The sequence below is a fragment of the Heterodontus francisci genome, chromosome 2 (genome assembly GCF_036365525.1).
Source record: "Heterodontus francisci isolate sHetFra1 chromosome 2, sHetFra1.hap1, whole genome shotgun sequence".
In the NCBI taxonomy this organism is placed as follows: Eukaryota; Metazoa; Chordata; class Chondrichthyes; order Heterodontiformes; family Heterodontidae; genus Heterodontus; species Heterodontus francisci.
This window is the reverse complement of record NC_090372.1, coordinates 49,543,398-49,569,078: the sequence shown is the minus strand read 5'-3', so window position 1 is coordinate 49,569,078 and position 25,681 is coordinate 49,543,398. Positions and strand designations below refer to the sequence as shown.

The window sequence follows — 25,681 nt, the reverse complement described above, 5'->3', positions numbered from 1 at the left end:
GAAAGGATCCAGCTGGGGACTTAAAACTGCTAACTAACTTAGTCTGAAGGCTGAGCCCAGAAATGCACAGCCATACAGGCCAAAAACAGCTGGCAGAGGTTCCAGACAGCAAAACAGAGGCTTTCCATGACCCCACCTGGATACCATGGATCAACAATTTGATAAGTTACCTGTTGTGGCTTTTGTTTTATGTTCTATAACGGGAAGAGGGGAGTTGACTGGAAGGGGTTGGGGGGGTTGGAAAGCTGGGGGGATTGGAAAGCAGGGGGGGTGGAAGTAGAGGGATGGGAGAGGGGGGCGCGACCAAGCGCGAGAATGCTTTAGAGCGCGAGAGTCAGAGCGGGCGTGAGAATGCGCATGCAAGCGAGCATGAAGCAAATATTTAGACACTAGACAAATGAGTCTAGCTACCATGTACAACACCACTGGAAATCAACTAGTAATATAGTTAAAAGCTTTCTGTGTAGAATGCACTTCCCTGTGATACACTTATCCTGTCACTCTTTGTTGATAACATCCCTAAGCGACGGGCAATTTGCTAGTAAAATTACGCATATGCTTTTTATTTCAATAAAATCTGAATAGGTCCTCTGCACTACCATCAAGCACATATTACATTCCCACTTTAGTATCTTACCATCAATATGCACAAGGAAAAAGTAACGCGCTCTTATTTGGCAATCACATTATCTGATCACCCATACACGAGAATGGAGTATCACTATTACCTGGGTAGCAGCAAGTCCACTATAAAAAACCGAACAAGACTGAACAAAGTCACATTTCAACTCTGCAAAATTCAACCTCAGTTTTTTGGAATGCTACCACAAAGACACCATTGGAAGTAACAAGAAAAGTGAACATTAAAAAAAAACGCAAGCTATCTCCAGTAGACTTTCCAAATTCAATTTCTCTATTCTGAAAAACACAGGGTAAACAGAGCACTAAAAGGTGTTATATACTTACGCACGGAGTTTATTTGTGACCACATTTAAAAAGATAGTCCTCACCCCAAATTGCAAGCAAAATGGATTGTGTTTTTGAATGTTAAACTGAATTAAAGTTTGCTAGTAATCGCTCGTAGGCACGAGAACTCAAAAAGCTAGTACTCTTCCTACTACACCCAGCAGTTTCACAGCAAGAACAGCTGTCACCGGGGTTGGAGATCTCACATTGGCTGCCACAAGCAACATTACGAAATACACTCTGGAAAGTACCTAAACGTAATCCTGTGACTAGTTTTGAAACCAGGGAGACCACTTCCCGCTTATGCAAAAGGATTTAACCAACTACGTTGCTTAGAAGGGTGCAGCCCGAGAGAACCAGCCCAACCTACATCAGTACTTCTGCCAAAACACACAGAGTTCAAACCAGAACACCTTTCTGTGGAACACAAATTAGGTTTAAATTTAAAGATCTATGTATTTGTTACACAATACTGCATACACTGGGTAGAGTATAAAAAGCTTCTGTCCAAAACTGTCACAGGAAATGCATTTAAACAATTGTTGGAAGGCAAGAGCTCAGACTAATTAACAAATAATATAAACAAAGCAAAGCACCAATGTCAATCCAGAGCAACTGTGACCAGGAAGCTACTGGTCTGCACTGTAGTCAGTAAATCAGACCGAGTATTCAATGCGGCATTACACCTGCCTCACCATTTCTAAGCCAGAACAGAAAGATGTGTAAAAGCTCTCATTTCTAATCATGATATAGATACTTATTCTGCTTGAAATGCAGTATGTTGACATTAAGTGAAGATGGCAATCGTGCCAAGTTGTGCTGACACAAAAGGCCATATAACCAAGGCATACACATGAACATCTACTGGAGGGTACTACCAAAAGGCTGCGAGCAACTATTCAGCCATAGCCTAGAAAGGAAGATGAAAAGAAGGGAACTTTCAAACTATGAATCCATGATTTTCAGCATCACAATCAATCTCTAAAATATTAAAGGTTGAGCATCTAAGCTTGCACGTCCAGTGAGTGTCACACTTACATCTTTGAACACATGAGCAATGCCACAATCCAATGAAATAGAAATTAACATTATGTTGTTTTAAAGTTTCTGAATTAAATTGTGGTTAAGCTGCGGCAGTGTTTTTAAATCTAGCTATTGGACATTTTTTGCTTTGATAAGTTGAAGATACATCTATCCTTTTTAGCATAAAATCACACACCAGAGATAGGAGCTTCAAAACAATTTACTTTTTTTTATTATTTCATGGGATGACATTTGTTGCCCATCCCCAATTGTCCTTACAAAGGTGGTGGTGAGCCATATTTTTCAACCACTGCAGTCCATGTGGTGTACATACACCCAATGTGCTGTTTGGAAGGCAGTTCCAGGTTTTTGACCTAGCGACAATGAAGGAACAGCGATATAGTTCCAAGTCAGGATGGTGTGTGACTTGATGATGAACTTGCAGGTGATGGCATTCCCATGTGACTGCTGTTCTTGTTCAAGGTGGTAGAGGTTATGGTTTGAAAAGTGTTGTTGAACAAGCCTTTGCATGTTCTTGCAATGTATCCTGTAGATGATATACATTGGTGCAGAGAGTGAATGTTTAAGGTGGATGAGGTGATCAAGCGGCTGCTTTGTCCAGGAATGGTGTTGAGCTGCACTCATCCAGGCAAGTGGAGAGCATTCCAAACACTCCTGACTTGGGCCCTGTAGATGGCGGATGGGCTTTGGGGAGTCAGTAGATGAGTTACTCGCTGCAGAATCACCAGTCTCTGACTTACTCTTGCAGTCACAATATTTGTATGACTGGTCCAGTTAAGATTCTGGTCAATGGTAACTCCCAGGATGTTGATGGTGGGAGATTCAATGCCATTGAATGTCCCTCTCCCTGCCACGCCCTCTCCCTGACCATCACGCTCACTCTCCCTGACCCTCCCTCTCCCTGTCCCTGACCCTCCCCCTGACCATCGCGCTCACTCTCCCTGACCCTCCCCCTCCCCCGGACCCTCCCCCTCTCGCTCTCCCGGACCCTCCCCCTCCCCCTCTCCCGGACCCTCCCTCTCCCGGACCCCCAACCTCCCTCTCCCCGCCCCCTCACTCTCCCTCTCCCCGCCACTCACTCTCTCCCTCTCCCCGCCACTCACTCTCTCCCTCTCCCCGCCACTCACTCTCTCCCTCTCCCCGCCACTCACTCTCTCCCTCTCCCCGCCACTCACTCTCTCCCTCTCCCCGCCACTCACTCTCTCCCTCTCCCTCTCCCCGCCACTCACTCTCCCCCTCTCCCTCCCCCCGCCACTCACTCTCCCCCTCTCCCTCCCCCCGCCCCTCACTCACACTCCCCCCGCCCCTCACTCACACTCCCCCCGCCCCTCACTCTCTCCGCCCCTCACTCTCACCTCCCCGCCCCACACTCTCACTCTCCCCGCCCCACACTCTCACTCTCACTCTCCCCGCCCCACACTCTCACTCTCACTCTCCCCGCCCCACACTCTCACTCTCACTCTCCCCGCCCCACACTCTCACTCTCACTCTCCCCGCCCCACACTCTCACTCTCACTCTCCCCGCCCCACACTCTCACTCTCACTCTCCCCGCCCCACACTCTCACTCTCACTCTCCCCGCCCCACACTCTCACTCTCACTCTCCCCGCCCCACACTCTCACTCTCACTCTCACTCTCCCCGCCCCACACTCTCACTCTCACTCTCACTCTCCCCGCCCCACACTCTCACTCTCACTCTCACTCTCCCCGCCCCCCACACTCTCACTCTCACTCTCCCCGCCCCCCACACTCTCACTCTCACTCTCCCCGCCCCCCACACTCTCACTCTCCCCGCCCCCCACACTCTCACTCTCACTCTCCCCGCCCCCCACACTCACTCTCCCCGCCCCCCACACTCACTTTCCCCGCCCCCACACTCACTTTCCCCGCCCCCCACACTCACTCTCACTCTTACCGCCCCCCCACTCTCGCTCTCCCCGCACCCCCACTCTCGCTCTCCCCGCCCCCCCCACTCTCGCTCTCCCCGCCCCCCCCACTCTCGCTCTCCCCGCCCCCCCCACTCTCACTGCCCCCCACTCTCACTCTCCCCGCTCCCCACTCTCACTCTCCCCGCCCCCCCACTCTCACTCTCCCCGCCCCCCCACTCTCACTCTCCCCGCCCCCCCACTCTCACTCTCCCCGCCCCCCCACTCTCACTCACTCTCCCCGCCCCCCACTCTCACTCACTCTCCCCGCCCCCTACGCTCACTCTCCCCGCCCCCTACACTCCCACTCTCCCCGCCCCCTACACTCCCACTCTCCCCGCCCCCTACACTCCCACTCTCCCCGCCCCCTACACTCCCACTCTCCCCGCCCCCTACACTCCCACTCTTCCCCGCCCCCTACACTCCCACTCTCCCCCACTCTCACTCTCCCCGCCCCCCACTCTCACTCTCCCCGCCCCCCACTCTCACTCTCACTCTCCCCGCCCCCTACTCTCACTCTCACTCTCCCCGCCCCCTACTCTCACTCTCACTCTCCCCGCCCCCTACACTCACTCTCACTCTCCCCGCCCCCTACACTCACTCCCACTCTCCCCGCCCCCTACACTCACTCCCACTCTCCCGCCCCCTACACTCACTCCCACTCTCCCCGCCCCCTACACTCACTCCCACTCTCCCCGCCCCCTACACTCACTCCCACTCTCCCCGCCCCCTACACTCCCACTCTCCCCGCCCCCTACACTCCCACTCTCCCCGCCCCCTACACTCCCACTCTCCCCGCCCCCCTACACTCCCACTCTCCCCGCCCCCCTACACTCCCACTCCCACTCTCACCGCCCCTCACTCCCACTCTCACCGCCCCTCACTCTCACTCTCACCGCCCCTCACTCTCACTCTCACCGCCCCTCACTCTCACTCTCACCGCCCCTCACTCTCACTCTCACCGCCCCTCACTCTCACTCTCCCTCACCCCGCCACTCACTCGCACTCTCCCTCACCCCGCCACTCACTCGCACTCTCCCTCTCCCCGCCACTCACTCGCACTCTCCCCGACCCTCACTCTCCCTCTCCCTCTCTCTGCCCCTCACTCTCCCTCTCCCTCTCTCCGCCCCTCACTCTCCCTCTCCCTCTCTCCGCCCCTCACTCTCCCTCTCCCTCTCTCCGCCCCTCACTCTCTCTCTCCCTCTCTCCGCCCCTCACTCTCTCTCTCCCTCTCTCCGCCCCTCACTCTCTCTCTCCCTCTCTCCGCCCCTCACTCTCTCTCTCCCTCTCTCCGCCCCTCACTCTCTCTCTCCCTCTCTCCGCCCCTCACTCTCTCTCTCCCTCTCTCCGCCCCTCACTCTCTCTCTCCCTCTCTCCGCCCCTCACTCTCTCTCTCCCTCTCTCCGCCCCTCACTCTCTCTCCCTCTCTCCGCCCCTCACTCTCCCCTCCCCACAAACTCACTGCCCCTCAAACTCACTCTCCCCGCCCCCCACTCTCACTCTCCCCGCCCCCCACTCTCACTCCCTCTCCACGCACTCTCACTCTCCCTCTCCACGCACCCTCACTCTCCCTCTCACTCTCCACGGCCCTCACTCTCCCTCTCACTCTCCACGGCCCTCACTCTCCCTCTCACTCTCCCCGGCCCTCTCTCTCACCGCACCCCCACTCTCTCTCTCACCGCACCCCCACTCTCTCTCTCACCGCACCCCCACTCTCTCTCTCACCGCACCCCCACTCTTCCCGCCCCCCGCTCTCACTCTCGCTCTCACTCGCACTCTCCCCGCCCCACACTCTCACTCGCACTCTCCCCGCCCCACACTCTCACTCGCACTCTCCCCGCCCCACACTCTCACTCGCACTCTCCCCGCCCCACACTCTCACTCGCACTCTCCCCGCCCCACACTCCCACTGTCACTCTCCCCGCCCCACACTCTCACTCACACTCTCCCTCTCCCTCTCCCCGCCCCTCGCTCTCTCCCTCTCCCTCTCCCTCTCCCCGCCCCTCGCTCTCTCCCTCTCCCCGCCCCTCGCTCTCTCCCTCTCCCCGCCCCTCGCTCTCTCCCTCTCCCGCTCCCTCTCCCCGCCCCTCGCCCTCTCCCTCTCCCCGCCCCTCGCCCTCGCCCTCTCCCTCTCCCCGCCCCTCGCTCTCTCCCTCTCCCCGCCCCTCGCTCTCTCCCTCTCCCGCTCCCTCTCCCCGCCCCTCGCCCTCTCCCTCTCCCCGCCCCTCGCTCTCTCCCTCTCCCCGCCCCTCGCTCTCTCCCTCTCCCCGCCCCTCGCTCTCTCCCTCTCCCTCTCCCCGCCCCTCGCGCTCTCCCTCTCCCTCTCCCCGCCCCTCGCTCTCTCCCTCTCCCCGCCCCTCGCTCTCTCCTCTCCCGCCCCTCGCTCCCACTCTCACTCTCACCGCCCTCGCTCCCACTTCACTCTCACCGCCCCTCGCTCCCACTCTCCCCGCCCCTCGCTCCACTCTCACTCTCCCCGCCCTCGCTCCCACTCTCACTCTCCCCGCCCCTCGCTCCCACTCTCACTCTCCCCGCCCCTCGCTCCCACTCTCACTCTCCCGCCCCTCGCTCCACTCTCACTCTCACTCTCCCCGCCCTCGCTCCCACTCTCACTCTCACTCTCCCGCCCCTCGCTCCCACTCTCACTCTCCCCGCCCCTCGCTCCCACTCTCACTCTCACTCTCCCGCCCCTCGCTCCCACTCTCACTCTCCCGCCCCTCGCTCCACTCTCACTCTCACTCTCCCCGCCCCTCGCTCCCACTCTCACTGCCCCTCGCTCCCACTCTCGCTCTCCCCGCCCCTCGCTCCCACTCTCACTCTCCCCGCCCCTCGCTCCCACTCTCACTCTCCCCGCCCTCGCTCCCACTCTCACTCTCCCCGCCCTCGCTCCCACTCTCACTCTCCCCGCCCCTCGCTCCCACTCTCACCGCACCCCCGCTCCCACTCTCACTCTCCCCGCACCCCCGCTCCCACTCCCCGCACCCCCGCTCCCACTCTCTCTCTCACCGCACCCCCCGCTCTCTCTCTCTCTCACCGCACCCCCACTCTCACTCTCCCCGCCCTCACTTCTCACTACCACTCCCACTCCCACTCCCACTCTCCCCGCCCCCCACTCCCACTCTCCCCGCCCCACACTCCCACTCTCCCCGCCCCACACTCCCACTCTCCCCGCCCCACACTCCCACTCTCACTCTCACTCTCCCCGCCCCCCCACTCCCACTCTCACTCTCCCAGCCCCCCACTCCCACTGCCTCCCACTCTCACTCTCACTCTCACTCTCCCCGCCCCTCACTCTCCCACTGTCACTCTCCCCGCCCCTCACTCTCGCACTCACTCTCCCGCCCCACACTCTCGCACTCACTCTCCCCGCCCCACACTCTCGCACTCACTCTCCCCGCCCCACACTCTCGCACTCCACTCTCCCCGCCCCACACTCTCGCACTCACTCTCCCGCCCCACACTCTCGCACTCACTCTCCCGCCCCACACTCTCGCACTCACTCTCCCCGCCCCACACTCTCGCACTCACTCTCCCCGCCCCACACTCTCGCACTCACTCTCCCCGCCCCACACTCTCGCACTCACTCTCCCCGCCCCACACTCTCGCACTCACTCTCCCCGCCCACACTCTCGCACTCACTCTCCCCGCCCCACACTCTCGCACTCACTCTCCCCGCCCCACACTCTCGCACTCACTCTCCCCGCCCCACACTCTCGCACTCACTCTCCCCGCCCCACACTCTCGCACTCACTCTCCGCCCCACACTCTCGCACTCACTCTCCCCGCCCCACACTCTCGCACTCACTCTCCCGCCCCCACACTCTCGCACTCACTCTCCCGCCCACACTCTCGCACTCACTCTCCCCGCCCCACACTCTCGCACTCACTCTCCCCGCCCCACACTCTCGCACTCACTCTCCCCGCCCCTCACTCTCCTCTCCCTCTCTCCGCCCCTCACTCTCTCTCTCCCTCTCTCCGCCCCTCACTCTCTCTCTCCCTCTCTCCGCCCCTCACTCTCTCTCTCCCTCTCTCCGCCCCTCACTCTCTCTCTCCCTCTCTCCGCCCCTCACTCTCTCTCTCCCTCTCTCCGCCCCTCACTCTCTCTCTCCCTCTCTCCGCCCCTCACTCTCTCTCTCCCTCTCTCCGCCCCTCACTCTCTCTCTCCCTCTCTCCGCCCCTCACTCTCTCTCCCTCTCTCCGCCCTCACTCTCCCCTCCCCACAAACTCACTGCCCCTCAAACTCACTCTCCCGCCCCCACTCTCACTCTCCCCGCCCCCCACTCTCACTCCCTCTCCACGCACTCTCACTCTCCTCTCCACGCACCCTCACTCTCCCTCTCACTCTCACGGCCCTCACTCTCCCTCTCACTCTCCACGGCCCTCACTCTCCTCTCACTCTCCCGGCCCTCTCTCTCACCGCACCCCCACTCTCTCTCTCACCGCACCCCCACTCTCTCTCTCACCGCACCCCCACATCTTCCCGCCCCCCGCTCTCACTCTCGCTCTCACTCGCACTCTCCCCGCCCCACACTCTCACTCGCACTCTCCCCGCCCCACACTCTCACTCGCACTCTCCCCGCCCCACACTCTCACTCGCACTCTCCCGCCCCACACTCTCACTCGCACTCTCCCCGCCCCACACTCCCACTGTCACTCTCCCCCGCCCCACACTCTCACTCACACTCTCCCTCTCCTCTCCCCGCCCCTCGCTCTCTCCCTCTCCCTCTCCCTCTCCCCGCCCTCGCTCTCTCCCTCTCCCGCCCCTCGCTCTCTCCCTCTCCCCGCCCCTCGCTCTCTCCCTCTCCCGCTCCCTCTCCCCGCCCCTCGCCCTCTCCCTCTCCCCGCCCCTCGCCCCTCGCCCTCTCCCTCTCCCCGCCCCTCGCTCTCTCCCTCTCCCCGCCCCTCGCTCTCTCCCTCTCCCGCTCCCTCTCCCCGCCCCTCGCCCTCTCCCTCTCCCCGCCCCTCGCTCTCTCCCTCTCCCCGCCCCTCGCTCTCTCCCTCTCCCTCTCCCCGCCCCCTCGCGCTCTCCCTCTCCCTCTCCCCCGCCCCTCGCTCTCCCTCTCCCCGCCCCTCGCTCTCTCCCTCTCCCCGCCCTCGCTCCCACTCTCACTCTCACCGCCCCTCGCTCCCACTCTCACTCTCACCGCCCCTCGCTCCCACTCTCCCCGCCCCTCGCTCCCACTCTCACTCTCCCCGCCCCTCGCTCCCACTCTCACTCTCCCCGCCCTCGCTCCCACTCTCACTCTCCCCCGCCCTCGCTCCCACTCTCACTCTCCCCGCCCTCGCTCCCACTCTCACTCTCACTCTCCCCGCCCCTCGCTCCCACTCTCACTCTCACTCTCCCCGCCCCTCGCTCCCACTCTCACTCTCCCCGCCCCTCGCTCCCACTCTCACTCTCACTCTCCCCGCCCCTCGCTCCCACTCTCACTCTCCCCGCCCCTCGCTCCACTCTCACTCTCACTCTCCCCGCCCCTCGCTCCCACTCTCACTGCCCCTCGCTCCCACTCTCGCTCTCCCCGCCCCTCGCTCCCACTCTCACTCTCCCGCCCTCGCTCCCACTCTCACTCTCCCCGCCCCCTCGCTCCCACTCTCACTCTCCCCGCCCCTCGCTCCCACTCTCACTCTCCCCGCCCCCTCGCTCCCACTCTCACCGCACCCCCGCTCCCACTCTCACTCTCCCCGCACCCCCGCTCCCACTCCCGCACCCCCGCTCCCACTCTCTCTCTCACCGCACCCCCGCTCTCTCTCTCTCTCACCGCACCCCCACTCTCACTCTCCCCGCCCCTCACTCTCACTCCCACTCCCACTCCCACTCCCACTCTCCCCGCCCCCCACTCCCACTCTCCCCGCCCCACACTCCACTCTCCCCGCCCCACACTCCCACTCTCCCCGCCCACACTCCCACTCTCACCTCCCTCTCCCGCCCCCCACTCCCCCTCCTCACTCTCCCCGCCCCCACTCCACTCTTCCTCCCACTCTCCCACTCTCACTCTCACTCTCCGCCACTCCACTGCCTCCCCTCTCACTCGCACTCACTCTCCCCGCCCCTCACTCTCCACTCACTCTCCCCGCCCCACACTCTCGCACTCACTCTCCCGCCCCACACTCTCAGCACTCACTCTCCCCGCCCCACACTCTCGCACTCACTCTCCCGCCCCACACTCTCGCACTCACTCTCCCCGCCCCACACTCTCGCACTCACTCTCCCCGCCCCACACTCTCGCACTCACTCTCCCGCCCCACACTCTCGCACTCACTCTCCCCGCCCCACACTCTCGCACTCACTCTCCCCGCCCCCACACTCTCGCACTCACTCTCCCCGCCCCACACTCTCGCACTCACTCTCCCCGCCCCACACTCTCGCACTCACTCTCCCCGCCCCACACTCTCGCACTCACTCTCCCCGCCCCACACTCTCGCACTCACTCTCCCCGCCCCCACACTCTCGCACTCACTCTCCCCGCCCACACTCTCGCACTCACTCTCCCCGCCCCACACTCTCGCACCTCACTCTCCCGCCCCACACTCTCGCACTCACTCTCCCCGCCCCACACTCTCGCACTCACTCTCCCCGCCCCACACTCTCGCACTCACTCTCCCCGCCCCACACTCTCGCACTCACTCTCCCCGCCCCACACTCTCGCACTCACTCTCCCCGCCCCACACTCTCGCACTCACTCTCCCCGCCCCACACTCTCGCACTCATCTCCCGCCCCACACTCTCGCACTCACTCTCCCCGCCCCACACTCTCGCACTCACTCTCCCCGCCCCACACTCTCGCACTCACTCTCCCCGCCCCACACTCTCGCACTCACATCCCCGCCCCACACTCTCGCACTCACTCTCCCGCCCACACTCTCGCACTCACTCTCCCGCCCCACACTCTCGCACTCACTCTCCCCGCCCCACACTCTCGCACTCACTCTCCCCGCCCCACACTCTCGCACTCACTCTCCCCGCCCCACACTCTCGCACTCACTCTCCCCGCCCCACACTCTCGCACTCACTCTCCCCGCCCCACACTCTCGCACTCACTCTCCCCGCCCCACACTCTCGCACTCACTCTCCCCGCCCCACACTCTCAGCACTCACTCTCCCGCCCCACACTCTCGCACTCACTCTCCCCGCCCACACTCTCGCACTCACTCTCCCCGCCCACACTCTCGCACTCACTCTCCCCGCCCCACACTCTCGCACTCACTCTCCCCGCCCCACACTCTCGCACTCACTCTCCCCGCCCCACACTCTCGCACTCACTCTCCCCGCCCCACACTCTCGCACTCACTCTCCCGCCCACACTCTCGCACTCACTCTCCCGCCCCACATTCTCGCACTCACTCTCCCCGCCCCACACTCTCGCACTCACTCTCCCCGCCCCACACTCTCGCACTCACTCTCCCCGCCCCACACTCTCGCACTCACTCTCCCGCCCCACACTCTCGCTCTCTCCCTCTCGCTCTCCCCGCCCCTCGCTCTCTCCCTCTCCCTCTCCCCGCCCCTCGCTCTCTCCCTCTCCCTGTCCCCGCCCCTCGCCCTCTCCCTCGCCCTCGCCCTCGCCCTCGCCCCTCGCTCTCTCAGTCTCCCTCTCCCTCTCCCTCTCCCCGCCCCTCGCTCTCTCCCTCTCCCTCTCCCTCTCCCTCTCCCTCTCCCTCTCCCCGCCCCTCTCCCCGCCCCTCTCCCCGCCCCTCGCTCTCTCCCTCTCCCTCTCCCTCTCCCTCCCCCGCCCCTCGCTCTCTCCCTCTCCCCGCCCCTCGCTCTCTCCCTCTCCCTCTCCCCGCCCCTCGCTCTCCCTCTCCCCGCCCCTCGCTCTCCCTCTCCCCGCCCCTCGCTCTCTCCCTCTCCTCTCCCGCCCCTCGCTCTCCCTCTCCCCGCCCCTCGCTCTCTCCCTCCCCGCCCCTCGCTCTCTCCCTCTCCCTCCCCGCCCCTCGCTCTCTCCCTCTCCTCCCCGCCCCTCGCTCTCTCCCTCTCCCTCCCCGCCCCTCGCTCTCTCCCTCTCCCTCCCCGCCCCTCGCTCTCTCCCTCTCCCTCCCCGCCCCTCGCTCTCTCCCTCTCCCTCCCCGCCCCTCGCTCTCTCCCTCTCCCTCCCGCCCCTCGCTCTCTCCCTCTCCCTCCCTGCCCCTCGCTCTCTCCCTCTCCCTCCCTGCCCCTCGCTCTCTCCCTCTCCCTCCCTGCCCCTCGCTCTCTCCCTCTCCCTCCCTGCCCCTCGCTCTCTCCCTCTCTGCCCCTCGCTCTCTCCCTCTCCCTCCCCGCCCCTCGCTCTCTCCCTCTCCCTCCCCGCCCTCGCTCTCTCCCTCTCCTCTCCCTCTCCCTCCCTCCCCGCCCCTCGCTCTCTCCCTCTCCCTCTCCCTCCCTCCCGCCCCTCGCTCTCTCGCTCTCCGCCCCTCGCCCTCTCCCTCTCCTCTCCCTCTCCCTCTCCCTCTCCCTCTCCCTCTCCCTCTCCCTCCCCGCCCCTCGCTCTCTCCTCCCCCTCTCCCTCCCCGCCCCTCGCTCTCTCCCTCTCCCTCCCCGCCCCTCGCTCTCTGCCTCTCCCTCCCCGCCCCTGGGCTCTCTCCCTCTCCCTCCCCGCCCCTCGCTCTCTCCCTCTCCCTCTCCCTCCCCGCCCCTCGCTCTCTCCCTCTCCCTCCCCGCCCCTCGCTCTCTCCCTCCCTCTCCCTCTCCCTCCCCGCCCCTCGCTCTCTCCCTCTCCCTCCCCGCCCCTCGCTCTCTCCCGCGCTCTCTCCCTCTCCCTCCCCGCCGCTCGCTCTCTCCCTTTCCCTCCCCGCCCTCGCTCTCTCCCTCTCCCTCTCCCTCCCCGCCCCTCGCTCTCTCCCTCTCCCTCTCCCTCCCCGCCCCTCGCGCTCTCCCTCTCCCTCTCCCGCCCCGCCCCTCGCGCTCTCCCTCTCACTCTCCGCCCCGCCCCTCGCGCTCTCCCTCTCCCTCCCCGCCCCTCGCGCTCTCCCTCTCCCTCCCCGCCCCTCGCTCTCTCCCTCTCCCTCCCCGCCCCTCGCTCTCTCCCTCTCCCTCCCCGCCCCTCGCTCTCTCCCTCTCCTCCCCGCCCCTCGCTCTCTCCCTCTCCCTCTCCCTCCCCGCCCCTCGCTCTCTCCCTCTCCCTCTCCCTCCCCGCCCCTCGCTCTCTCCCTCTCCCTCTCCCTCCCCGCCCCTCGCTCTCTCCCTCTCCCTCTCCCTCCCCGCCCCTCGCTCTCCTCCCCTCTCCCTCTCCCTCCCCGCCCTCGCTCTCTCCCTCTCCCACCCGCCCTCGCTCTCTCCCTCTCCCCCCCCGCCCCTCGCTCTCATCCTCTCCCCCCCGCCCCTCGCTCTCTCCTCCCCCCCCCGCCCTCGCTCTCTCCCTCTCCCCCCCGCCCCTCGCTCTCTCCCTCTCCCCCCCGCCCTCGCTCTCCCCTCCCCCCGCCCCTCTCTCCTCTCCCTCTCCCTCCCCCTCCCCCCCTCTCCCTCTCCCTCTCCCTCTCCCTCCCCCTCCCCCTCTCCCTCTCCCTCCCCCTCCCCCTCTCCCTCTCCCTCTCCCTCTCCCTCCCCCTCCCTCCCCCTCTCCCTCCCCCTCTCCCTCCCCTCTCCCTCTCCCTCCCCTCTCTCCTCCCTCTCCTCACCCTCTCCCTCTCCCTCTCCCTCTCCCTCTCCCTCTCCCTCTCCCTCTCCCTCCCCTCCCCCTCCCCCCGCCCCTCGCTCTCTTCCTCTCCTCACCCCGCCCCTCGCTCTCTCCCTCCCCTCCCCCCGCTCTCTCCCTCCCCCTCCCTCGCTCTCCCGCCCCCGCTCCTCTCCCTCTCCCTCCCCCTCCCCCTCTCCTTCTCCGCCCCCTCGCTCTCCCGCCCCTCTCCCTCCCCCGCCCCTCTCCCCGCCCCTCTCCCTCTCCTCTTCCCGCCCCCCGCCCCTCTCCCTCCCCCTCTCCCTCCCCCCGCCCCTCGATCTCTCCCTCTCTCCTCCTCTCCCCTCCTCTCCCTCTCCCCGCCCCTCCTCTCCCCGCCTCACCCCCTGCCCGCCCCTCGCTGTCTCCCTCTCCCCGCCTCTCGCTCTCCCCTCCCGCCCTCGCTCTCTCCCTCTCCCTCTCTCCGCCCTCACCCCACCCTCCCTCTCACCCGCTCCCCGCCCCTCACTCTCACCCGCTCCTCACTCTCACCCGCTCCCCGCCCCTCACTCTCACCCTCACCCTCACCCCGCCCCTCACCCTCACCCCGCCCCTCACCCTCACCCTTTCCCCGCCCCACTCTCACCCTCACCCTCTCCCCGCCCCACTCTCACCCTCACCCTCTCCCCGGCCCTCAGTCTCACCTCTCCCCGCCCCTCCCCTCACTCCCTCTCCCCGCCCCTCACTCCCTCTCTCCCTCCTCTCCCCACCCATCACTCTCTCTCTCCCTCTCCCTCACTCGCACTCTCCCTCTCCCCGCCCCTCACTCGCACTCTCACTCTCCCCGCCCCTCACTCGCACTCTCACTCCCCCCGCCCCTCGTTCTCTCCCCGCCTCTCCCCTCCCCCCCCCGCCCCTCGCTCTCTCCCTCCCCCTCCCCTCGCTCTCTCCCTCTCCATCCCCCCGCCCCTCGCTCTCCCCGCCCCCCGCTCTCGCTCTCCCCGCCCCCCGCTCTCGCTCTCCCCGCCCCCCGCTCTCGCTCTCACTCTCACTGCCCCCGCTCTCACTCTCCACGCCCCCCGCTCTCGCTCTCACTCTCCCCGCCCCCCGCTCTCGCTCTCACTCTCCCCGCCCCCCGCTCTCGCTCTCACTCTCCCCGCCCCCCGCTCTCACTCTCCCCGCCCCCCGCTCTCACTCTCCCCGCCCCCCGCTCTCACTCTCACTCTCCCCGCCCTCACTGCCCCCCGCCCCCGCTCTCACTGCCCCGCCCCCCGCTCTCACTGCCCCCGACCCCCGCTCTCACTCTCCCCGACCCCCGCTCGCACTCTCCCTCTCCCCTCACTCGCACTCTCCCTCTCCCCTCACTCGCACTCTCCCTCTCCCCCTCACTCGCACTCTCCTCTCCCCTCACTCGCACTCTCCCTCTCCCCTCACTCGCACTCTCCCTCTCCCCTCACTCGCACTCTCCCTCTCCCCTCACTCGCACTCTCCCTCTCCCCTCACTCGCACTCTCCCTCTCCCCTCACTCGCACTCTCCCTCTCCCCTCACTCGCACTCTCCCTCTCCCTCTCCCTGCCCTCACTCTCACTCCCCCTGCCCCTCGTTCTCTCCCTATCCCTCTCCTTGCCTCTCCCTCTCTCCCTCCCCTCCCCTCCCTCTCCCCCTCCCCCCGCCCCTCGCTCTCTCCCTCTCCATCCCCCCGCCCCTCGCTCTCTCCCTCTCCATCCCCCCGCTCTCACTCTCCCCGCCCCCCGCTCTCACTCTCCCCGCCCCTCCCTCTCTCCATCCCCGCCCCTCCCCTCGCTCTCTCCTCCCCCCGCCCCTCGCTCTCTCCCGCTCCATCCCCCCGCCCCTCGCTCTCTCCCTCTCCATCCCCCCGCCCCTCGCTCTCTCCCTCTCCCCGCCCCCCGCTCTCACTCTCACTCTCCCCGCCCCCCGCTCTCACTCTCCCCGCCCCCCGCTATCGCTCTCACTCTCACTCTCCCCGCCCCCCCGCTCTCACTCTCCCCGCCCCCCGCTCTCCCTCTCCCTGCCACTTACTCTTCCTCTCCCGCCCCTCACTCTCCCTCTCCCACTCACCGCCCCTCACTCTCCCTCTCCCACTCACCGCCCCTCACTCTCCCTCTCCCACTCACCGCCCCTCACTCTCCCTCTCCCTCTCCCACTCACCGCCCCTCCCTCTCCCTCTCCCACTCACCGCCCCTCACTCTCCCTCTCCCACTCACCGCCCCTCACTCTCCCTCTCCCACTCACCGCCCCTCACTCTCCCTCTCCCACTCACCGCCCCTCCCTCTCCCTCTCCCTCTCCCACTCACCGCCCCTCCCTCTCCCTCTCCCACTCACCGCCCCTCCCTCTCCCTCTCCCACTCACCGCCCCTCACTCTCCCTCTCCCACTCACCGCCCCTCACTCTCCCTCTCCCACTCACCGCCCCTCACTCTCCCTCTCCCACTCACCGCCCCTCACTCTCCCTCTCCCACTCACCGCCCCTCACTCTCCCTCTCCCACTCACCGCCCCTCACTCTCCCTCTCCCACTCACCGCCCCTCACTCTCCCTCTCCCACTCACCGCCCCTCACTCTCCCTCTCCCACTCACCGCCCCTCACTCTCCCTCTCCCACTCACCGCCCCTCACTCTCCCTCTCCCACTCACCGCCCCTCACTCTCCCTCTCCCACTCCCCGCCCCTCACTCTCCCTCTCCCACTCCCCGCCCCTCACTCTCCCTCTCCCACTCCCCGCCCCTCACTCTCCCTCTCCCATTCCCTCTCCCCGCCCCTCACTCTCCCCGCCCCCCGCTCTCGCTCTCCCCGCCCCCCGCTCTCGCTCTCCCCGCCCCCCGCTCTCACTCTCCCCGCCCCCCGCTCTCACTCTCCCCGCTCCACGCCCCTCACTCTCCCCGCCCCTCACTCTCCCCGCCCCTCACTCTCCCCGCCCCTCACTCTCACCGCCCCTCACTCTCCCTGCCCCTCTCACTGCGCTTCACTCTCTCTGCCCCTCACACACTCTCCCTACCCCTTGCTCTCACTCTCCCTCTCCCCGCCCCTCACTCTCCCTCTCCCCGCCCCTCACTCTCCCTCTCCCCGCCCCTCACTCTCCCTCTCCCCGCCCCTCACTCTCCCTCTCCCCGCCCCTCACTCTCCCTCTCCCCGCCCCTCACTCTCCCTCTCCCCGCCCCTCACTCTCCCTCTCCCCGCCCCTCACTCTCCCTCTCCCCGCCCCTCACTCTCCCTCTCCCCGCCCCTCGCTCTCCCTCTCCCCGCCCCTCGCTCTCCCTCTCCCCGCCCCTCGCTCTCCCTCTCCCCGCCCCTCGCTCTCTCTCTCCCCGCCCCCCGCTCTCTCTCCCTCTCCCCGCCCCCCGCTCTCACTCTCCCTCTCCCCGCCCCCCGCTCTCACTCTCCCTCTCCCCGCCCCCTGCTCTCACCCCTCCCTCTCCCCGCCCCCCGCTCTCACTCCCAGCCCCCCGCTCTCACTCTCACTCTCCCCGCCCCTCACTCTTCACTCTCACTCTCCCTGCCCCTCTCACTGCGCATCACTCTCTCTGCCCCTCACACACTCTCCCTACCCCTTGCTCTCACTCTCCCTGCCCCTCACTCTCACACTCCCTCTCCCCGCCCCTCACTCCCTCTCTATCCCTCTCCCCGCCCCTCACTCTCTCTCTCCCTCCCTCTCCCCGCCCCCCACTCGCACTCTCCCTCTCCCCACCTCTCACTCGCACTCTCACTCTCCCTCTCCCCGCCCCTCACTCGCACTCTCCCTCTCTCCCTCTCCCTCTCCCTCTCCCCCTCCCCCTCCCCCTCGCTCTCTCCCTCTCCCTCTCCCCGCACCTCGCTCTCTCCCTCTACCTCTCCCCGCCCCCCGCTCTCACTCTCCCCGCCCCCCACTCTCACTCTCCCCGCCCCCCACTCTCACTCTCCCCGCCCCCCACTCTCACTCTCCCCGCCCCCCACTCTCACTCTCCCCGCCCCCCACTCTCACTCTCACTCTCCCCGCCCCCCGCTCTCACTCTCACTCTCCCCGCCCCCCGCTCTCACTCTCACTCTCCCCGCCCCGCACCTCACTCCCTCCCTCTCCCCGCCCATCACTCTCTCTCTCCCTCTCCCCTCACTCGCACTCTCACTCTCCCTCTCCCTCTCCCCGCCCCTCACTCGCACTCTCCCTCCCCCCGCCCCTCACTCGCACTCTCCCTCCCCCCGCCCCTCGTTCTCTCCCTATCCCTCTCCCCGCCTCTCCCTCCCTCTCCCCCTCGCTCTCTCCCTCCCCCCGCCCCTCGCTCTCTCCCTCTCCATCCCCCCGCCCCTCGCTCTCTCCCTCTCCCTCCCCCCGCTCTCACTCTCCCCGCCCCCCGCTCCCGCTCTCACTCTCCCCGCCCCCCGCTCTCACTCTCACTCTCCCCGCCCCCCGCTCTCACTCTCCCCGCCCCCCGCTCTCACTCTCACTCTCCCCGCCCCCCCGCTCTCACTCTCACTCTCCCCGCCCCCCCGCTCTCACTCTCACTCTCCCCGCCCCCCCGCTCTCACTCTCACTCTCCCCGCCCCCCCGCTCTCACTCTCACTCTCCCCGCCCCCCCGCTCTCACTCTCACTCTCCCCGCCCCTCACTCCCTCCCTCCCTCTCCCTGCCCCTCACTCTCACTCCCCCTGCCCCTCACTCTCACTCCCCCTGCCCCTCGTTCTCTCCCTATCCCTCTCCTTGCCTCTCCCTCTCTCCCTCCCCCCGCCCCTCCCCTCCCTCTCCCCCTCCCCCCTCGCTCTCTCCCTCTCCCTCTCCCCGCCCTCACTCTCCCTCTCCCCCTCCCTGCCACTTACTCTTCCTCTCCCGCCCCTCACTCTCCCTCTCCCACTCACCGCCCCTCACTCTCCCTCTCCCACTCACCGCCCCTCACTCTCCCTCTCCCACTCACCGCCCCTCACTCTCCCTCTCCCACTCACCGCCCCTCACTCTCCCTCTCCCACTCACCGCCCCTCACTCTCACTCTCCCCCTCACTCTCACTCTCCCACTCCCTCTCTCTCTCCCCTCCCTCTCTCTCTCCCCTCCCTGCCCCTCACTCTCCCCGCCCCTCACTCTCCCTCTCCCTCTCCCTCGCTCTCTCCCCGCCCCTCACTCTCTCCCTCTCCCTCCCCCCGCCCCTCGCTCTCTCCCTCTCCCTCCCCCCGCCCCTCGCTCTCTTCCTCTCCCTCCCCCCGCCCCTCGCTCTCTCCCTCTCCCTCTCCCTCCCCCCGCCCCTCGCTCTCTCCCTCTCCCTCCCCCCGCCCCTCGCTCTCTCCCTCTCCCTCTCCCTCCCCCCGCCCCTCGCTCTCTCCCTCTCCCTCTCCCTCTCCCTCTCCCTCTCCCTCCCCCCGCCCCTCGCTCTCTCCCTCTCCCTCTCCCTCTCCCTCCCCCCGCCCCTCGCTCTCTCCCTCTCCCTCTCCCTCTCCCTCTCCCTCTCCCTCTCCCTCTCCCTCTCCCTCTCCCTCTCCCTCTCCCTCCCCCCGCCCCTCGCTCTCTCCCTCTCCCTCTCCCTCCCCCCGCCCCTCGCTCTCTCCCTCTCCCTCTCCCTCCCCTCTCCCTCTCCCTCTCCCTCCCCCCGCCCCTCTCCCTCTCCCTCCCCCCGCCCCTCTCCCTCTCCCTCCCCCCGCCCCTCTCCCTCTCCCTCCCCCCGCCCCTCTCCCTCTCCCTCCCCCCGCCCCTCTCCCTCTCCCTCCCCCCGCCCCTCTCCCTCTCCCTCCCCCCTCGCTCTCTCCCTCCCCCCTCGCTCTCTCCCTCCCCCCTCGCTCTCTCCCTCCCCCCTCGCTCTCTCCCTCCCCCCTCGCTCTCTCCCTCCCCCCTCGCTCTCTCCCTCCCCCCTCGCTCTCTCCCTCCCCCCTCGCTCTCTCCCTCCCCCCTCGCTCTCTCCCTCCCCCCTCGCTCTCTCCCTCCCCCCTCGCTCTCTCCCTCCCCCCGCCCCTCGCTCTCTCCCTCTCCCTCCCCCCGCCCCTCGCTCTCTCCCTCTCCCTCTCCCCACCCCTCGCTCTCTCCCTCTCCCTCTCCCCACCCCTCGCTCTCTCCCTCTCCCTGCCCCTCGCTCTCTGCCTCTCCCTCCCCCCGCCCCTCGCTCTCTGCCTCTCCCTCTCCCTCCGCCCCTCGCTCTCTCCCTCTCCCTCCGCCCCTCGCTCTCTCCCTCTCCCTCCGCCCCTCGCCCTCTCCCTCGCCCTCTCCCTCTCCCCGCCCTCTCCCTCTCCCCGCCCTCTCCCTCTCCCCGCCCTCTCCCTCTCCCCGCCCTCTCCCTCTCCCCGCCCTCTCCCTCTCCCTCTCCCTCTCCCTCCCCCCGCCCTCTCCCTCTCCCCGCCCCTCTCCCTCCCCCCGCCCCTCTCCCTCCCCCCGCCCCTCTCCCTCTCCCTCCCCCCGCCCCTCGCTCTCTCCCTCTCCCTCCCCCCGCCCCTCGCTCTCTCCCTCTCCCTCCCCCCGCCCCTCGCTCTCTCCCTCTCCCTCCCCCCGCCCCTCGCTCTCTCCCTCTCCCTCCCCCCGCCCCTCGCTCTCTCCCTCTCCCTCTCCCCGCCCCTCGCTCTCTCCCTCTCCCTCTCCCCGCCCCTCGCTCTCTCCCTCTCCCTCTCCCCGCCCCTCGCTCTCTCCCTCTCCCTCTCCCCGCCCCTCGCTCTCTCCCTCTCCCTCTCCCCGCCCCTCGCTCTCTCCCTCTCCCTCTCTCCGCCCCTCGCTCTCTCCCTCTCCCTCTCCCTCTCCCCGCCCCTCGCTCTCTCCCTCTCCCTCTCCCCGCCCCTCGCTCTCTCCCTCTCCCTCTCCATCTCCCCGCCCCTCGCTCTCTCCCTCTCCCTCTCCCTCTCCCCGCCCCTCGCTCTCTCCCTCTCCCTCTCCCCGCCCCTCGCTCTCTCCCTCTCCCTCTCCCCGCCCCTCTCCCTCTCCACCCCCCTCTCCCCGCCCCTCTCCCTCTCCCCCCCCTCCCTCTCCTCTCCCTCTCCCCCCCCTCCCTCTCCTCTCCCTCTCCCCCCCTCTCCCTCTCCCCCCCCTCTCCCTCCCCTCTCCCTCCCCTCTCCCTCTCCCCCTCCCCCCCCCTCCCTCTCCCCCTCCCCCCCCCTCCCCCGCCCCTCGCTCTCCCTCTCCCTCCCCCCGCTCTCTCCCTCCCCCTCTCCCCGCCCCTCGCTCTCTCCCTCTCCCTCCCCCCGCTCTCTCCCTCTCCCTCTCCCCACCCCTCGCTCTCTCCCTCTCCCTCGCCCTCTCCCTCCCCCTCTCCCTCCCCCTCTCCCTCCCCTCGCTCTCCCTCTCCCTCTCCCTCCCCCCGCCCCTCGCTCTCTCCCTCTCCCCGCCCCTCTCCCTCTCCCCGCCCCTCTCCCTCTCCTCGCCCCCCGCACCTCGCTCTCTCTCCCCCTCTCCCTCTCCCCTCTCTCCCCCTCTCCCCGCTCTCTCCCTCTCCCTCCCCCCGCCCCTCGCTCTCTCCCCCTATCCCTCTCCTCGCCCCTCGCTCTCTCCCCCTCCCTCTCCCTCCCCCCGCCCCTCGCTCTCTCCCCCTATCCCTCTCCCCGCCCCTCGCTCTCTCCCCCTATCCCTCTCCCCGCCCCTCGCTCTCTTCCCCTATCCCTCTCCCCGCCCCTCGCTCTCTCTCCCTCTCCCTCTCCCCGCCCCTCGCTCTCTCTCCCTCTCCCTCCCCCCGCCCCTCGCTCTCTCCCTCTCCCTCCCCCGCCCCTCGCTCTCTCCCTCTCCCCGCCCCTCTCCCCGCCCCTCTCCCTCCCCCCGCACCTCGCTCTCTCTCCCCCTCTCCCTCTCCCCGCTCTCTCCCTCTCCCTCCCCCCGCCCCTCGCTCTCTCCCCCTATCCCTCTCCCCGCCCCTCGCTCTCTCCCCCTCCCTCTCCCTCCCCCCGCCCCTCGCTCTCTCCCCCTATCCCTCTCCCCGCCCCTCGCTCTCTCTCTCTCCCCCTCCCTCCCCCGCCCCTCGCTCTCTCCCCCTCCCTCCCCCCGCCCCTCGCCCCCCCATCCCTCTCCCCGCCCCCCCATCCCTCTCCCCGCCCCTCGCCCCCCCCATCCCTCTCCCCGCCCCTCGCCCCCCCATCCCTCTCCCCGCCCCTCGCCCCCCCATCCCTCTCCCCGCCCCTCGCTCCCCCCATCCCTCTCCCCGCCCCTCGATCCCCCCATCCCTCTCCCCGCCCCTCGATCCCCCCATCCCTCTCCCCGCCCCTCGATCCCCCTATCCCTCTCCCCGCCCCTCGATCCCCCTATCCCTCTCCCCGCCCCTCGATCCCCCTATCCCTCTCCCCGCCCCTCGCTCCCCCTATCCCTCTCCCCGCCCCTCGCTCCCCCTATCCCTCTCCCCTCGCTCCCGCTCTCCCCTCACTCCCGCTCTCCCCTCACTCCCGCTCTCCCCTCACTCCCGCTCTCCCCGCCCCTCACTCCTTCCAATTTCCACCCTTCACTTGCCTTCAAATGATCCATCTCCAACTCTTCCTTGACTTCTCTGTCTCCACTTCTGGGGATCGGCTATGAACCAACATCCAGTATAAGCCCACTGACTCCCACAACTACCCTGACTACAGTTGCTCCCATCCCATTTCCTTCAGGGACTCTATTCCATTCTCCCAGTCCATCTTTGTTACATATGTACTGACAATGCTTCTGATATGTTTTCCTTTTTCTTCAACCGAGGACTCCCGCCCCTCCACACCCCTGCCCCCGCCCGTTGTTGACACAGCCTTCGACCATATCCGCTCCATTTCCCACACTTTTGCTCTCATCCCTTTTTCTCCCTCCCTGAACCACAGTAGGGTTCCTTGTCCTCACAAGCCTCCACACTCAGCGGATCATCTTCTGCCACTTATGCCATCTTCAGCATGGTGCCACCACCAAATATATCTTCCCCTCCCTTTTCAGCATTGTGATGAAAGTGTCCCCTCCACGACATCCTGGTCCTCCTCAATCAACTCCAACAATCTTTCCCTCAGCATGTACCCCTGCAAGCGGAAAAGATGCAACATTTGCACTTTTACCTCCTCCCTTCCCACTCTCCAAGGCCCCAAACACTCCTTCCGGGTGTAACAACAATTTAGTATACTGTGTTGACGACTCACAATGCGATCTCCTCTACACTGGGGAGTCCAAATCTAGATTGGGTGACTGCTTTGAGGAACACCTCCATTCAGTTCACAAGCTTGACCAGTCATTTTAATTCTCCATCCCACTCACACTGACCTCTCTGTCCTTGTTCTCCTACTTTTCCAATGAAGCTCAACACAAGCTCAAGGAACAGCACCTCATCTTTCAATAAGGCATTTCACAGCCTTCCAGACTTAACACTGAGTTCAGTAATTTTAGAATATTACCTTTGCCCCCAATTTTTTTGGATGCCAGTTGTTGGTCATGATTCTGCTTTTCCCATTTCGTTCATTGGTGTCATCTTCCCAGAAGGTTGACTGCCATGGATCACCACTCATGTCTGTCCTGTGCTGTCCTTACACTTTCCACATAGGTCAACTGCATCCAGTCTATTATATCTGTCATCCATTTTCTTCTCTGCTTCCCTCTCCTGTGTTTTCCATCAATCTTTCCTTCCAATAATTGACCCTGTCTACCTTCTCTAATGATGTGACCAAAATATTGTATTTTTCTCTCTTTGATGTTATGCACTAATTTCCTCTTTTTGCCAGCCATTTCCAGAACTTTCTCATTAGTCTTTTTGTCTGTGTAAGTTATGTGGAACATCCTCCTGTATGTCCACATCTCAGGTGCATTCAGCTTATCAATAGTCTCTGTTTGTTGTCCACGTCTCCAAGGCATATAACATAGATGACAAAATGTAGCACCTAAGCATTCTTTTCCTAAGATTCAGGGTCAGTTTCTCTGATGTTAACAAGTCCTTCATTCTAAAAAACGCTGGTCTTGGCTATCTCAATTCTCCTTCAGATCTCACAATCACATCTCCCATCATTTGTCATAATCTGCCCAAGGTATGTAAAACCTTTTCACTTGTTCCAAGACTTGTCCATTTACATCAATTTTCACTTCCGGGGTTAAGTCTCTGTTTATCACCATTGTCTTGGTTTTCTTCACATTCTTTTGTAATCTATATTCCACACTCCTTGTATTCACTTTGTTCACCATTTCCTGTAGTGCCTCTTCTGACTTTACAATCAGTGCTGTGTCATTTGCATATCTCAAGTTGTTAATGTTCAGCCCACCAATGTTGCAACATGCTAGACATTCTATGTCTCTGAAGATAGCTTCACTGTAAGGTTGAACAGTTTTGGGGACATAACACATCTGTGACTTTTGATTGCGAAACTGTCTGACAAGCTGCTACTAAGTCTCATCATCACTGATTCAGAATTGGAAGCAATGATCCTTTTATCATTTTTGTCAATTTCTAGTTTAAGCACTCCATTATTTTCTGATGGTAGACTCTATCTAATGCCTTCTCAGTCTATAAAGCACACATACACAGGTTTTTGTACTTCCAGGTATCTTTCGATCACTACTCAAGTTAAAGATGACCTCTCTTGTTCCTTTCTTTGGTCTGAATCCTGTCTGACTCATCTATATCTACTTCTATAGACTGGTCATTTCTTTCTAAAATGATTAAAATCATTTTCATCACATGGTTCATGAGGCTTATTGTCCTGTACTCTGAACACTCTAGGGCTTTTGGTTTCTTTGGGAGCTTCATGAACACTGACTGCAGAAGATCAACAGGTATGAATCCTGTTCTGTAAATGTAGTTGCAGAGATCTGTCAGTATCCCAATGTTAACATCATTCAGAGCTTTCAGGCATTCTGTTGGTATCATGTCGATTCCAGGTGCTTTCTTTGCTTTCGTCTTTTTGATCACTGCACTGACTTCTGCCTCTATTGTCTCTGGTCCTTCTCATCCCTCTGGTGGTACCAATGTACTTCTGTCTTCAATGTCATACAACTCACTGATGTACTCCACCCATCATTTCTCTACCCTTTCTTTATCGATGAGAAGTTCACCTTCTTTGCTCTTTATACAGCCACTATTTGTGGTTATTCTTTTCTTCTTATCAGTCAGTGCTTTAACTTTCTCATGCAATGCTCTCATATTGTGCCTTTTCTCCAGTTCTTCAACTTCTTTGCAACAGTCTTCATTTCCCATTTACACCTTCTCTAAAGCCACCTTCTGCTCCTTTACTTGTCCTATTACCATCCTTTTTTGCCTTGCACCATCATCCAATTTTGTCATTTAAATCTTTCCTGACCTCCACCCTATCACAGACCTTCCCTTTTGTTCTTTCCTCACCTCTGTACTTGCTTAAAACTTGTTCTGACAAAAGGTCATCAACCTGAAATGTTAAGTTTCTCTCTCCACAAATGCTGCCTGACCTGCTCAGTATTTCCAGCAAGTTCTGTTTTTAATTAAGAAGAAAAAAGGGGTTATCTCACCTGGTTGGTCCTCAATAGATTCTAGTGGCTACCTACAGGCAAGAGCAGTAGCCTGTGAGCAAAGCATGCACCTAGACTCTGGACAGCAGATGTGAAGACAGTTGCAGGAAGAGTTAGAAAAAAAAATAATGAAAACATACCCAAATACACCCATACCCAAACTAGTATGGGTCAGTGACCACTGCGCAAAGTTGCACATCTCTTTACAATAAGCATGGTGTCTGTGTGTCTGGATTAACAAGTTTTCTTCCTCCCCAACTGCATCAATTATAGTTACCAGACAACAGTTAAACCTCAGTTGGTATTAGTTGCTGGCAAAAGGCAATTCCTTCAAAATGTCATGTATCATTTCTCAAATTACAATTACTACCAGACGTTCAAAATAACCAAAAGGGATTACAACATCACCAGTGGTAACTTGCTACCATGCAGCCAGGCAAGCAAAATTTGACATTCGAACTGGCCATGGATTTTTAAGGTACAGCATTAATCTTTTTGATCTGTTATAGTTACAGTTGCCAAAACGATCCCTAGTTTTGTGTGGAGAGCACAAATTGTCAGAACACTGCTCTATTATATTTGCTTAATACAGGTTGACACCAGTAAACAACAAGGTGTTGCTACACATGTGTAGGGTAACCTCAGTATACTTTTCATCTTGTAAATCATGAGGACAACTTGTTTGAAAATGAATATTATTAGATGTCCAAGATGATGACATGTGATTCACCAGAGTGTTAAAGAGCACAGTTCCAGAGTTGTGTAATAGAACGCCCTTATCAAAATCTATACTGAAAATCATGGACTAAGCCAGAGGCTTCAGGTTGATGCA

At 63.3% G+C, this 25,681-nt stretch overlaps 1 protein-coding gene across 7 annotated transcripts in view; it reads right to left on the bottom strand.

Annotated features, from left to right (window-relative positions):
* hivep1 (HIVEP zinc finger 1) overlaps positions 1-25,681 on the bottom strand; it is a 405,502-nt gene that overhangs the window by 359,103 nt on the left and 20,718 nt on the right. The window contains exon 1 of one of the 7 annotated variants that reach the window (XM_068058232.1): positions 967-1,113. The exons of the other annotated variants lie outside the window; for them this stretch is intronic. Within the exon in view, the coding sequence (XP_067914333.1) occupies positions 967-991 (25 nt within the window). The 5' untranslated portion in view covers positions 992-1,113. Of the gene's footprint in view, positions 1-966; positions 1,114-25,681 lie in introns of those variants that run through there. 7 annotated transcript variants of the gene reach the window in all.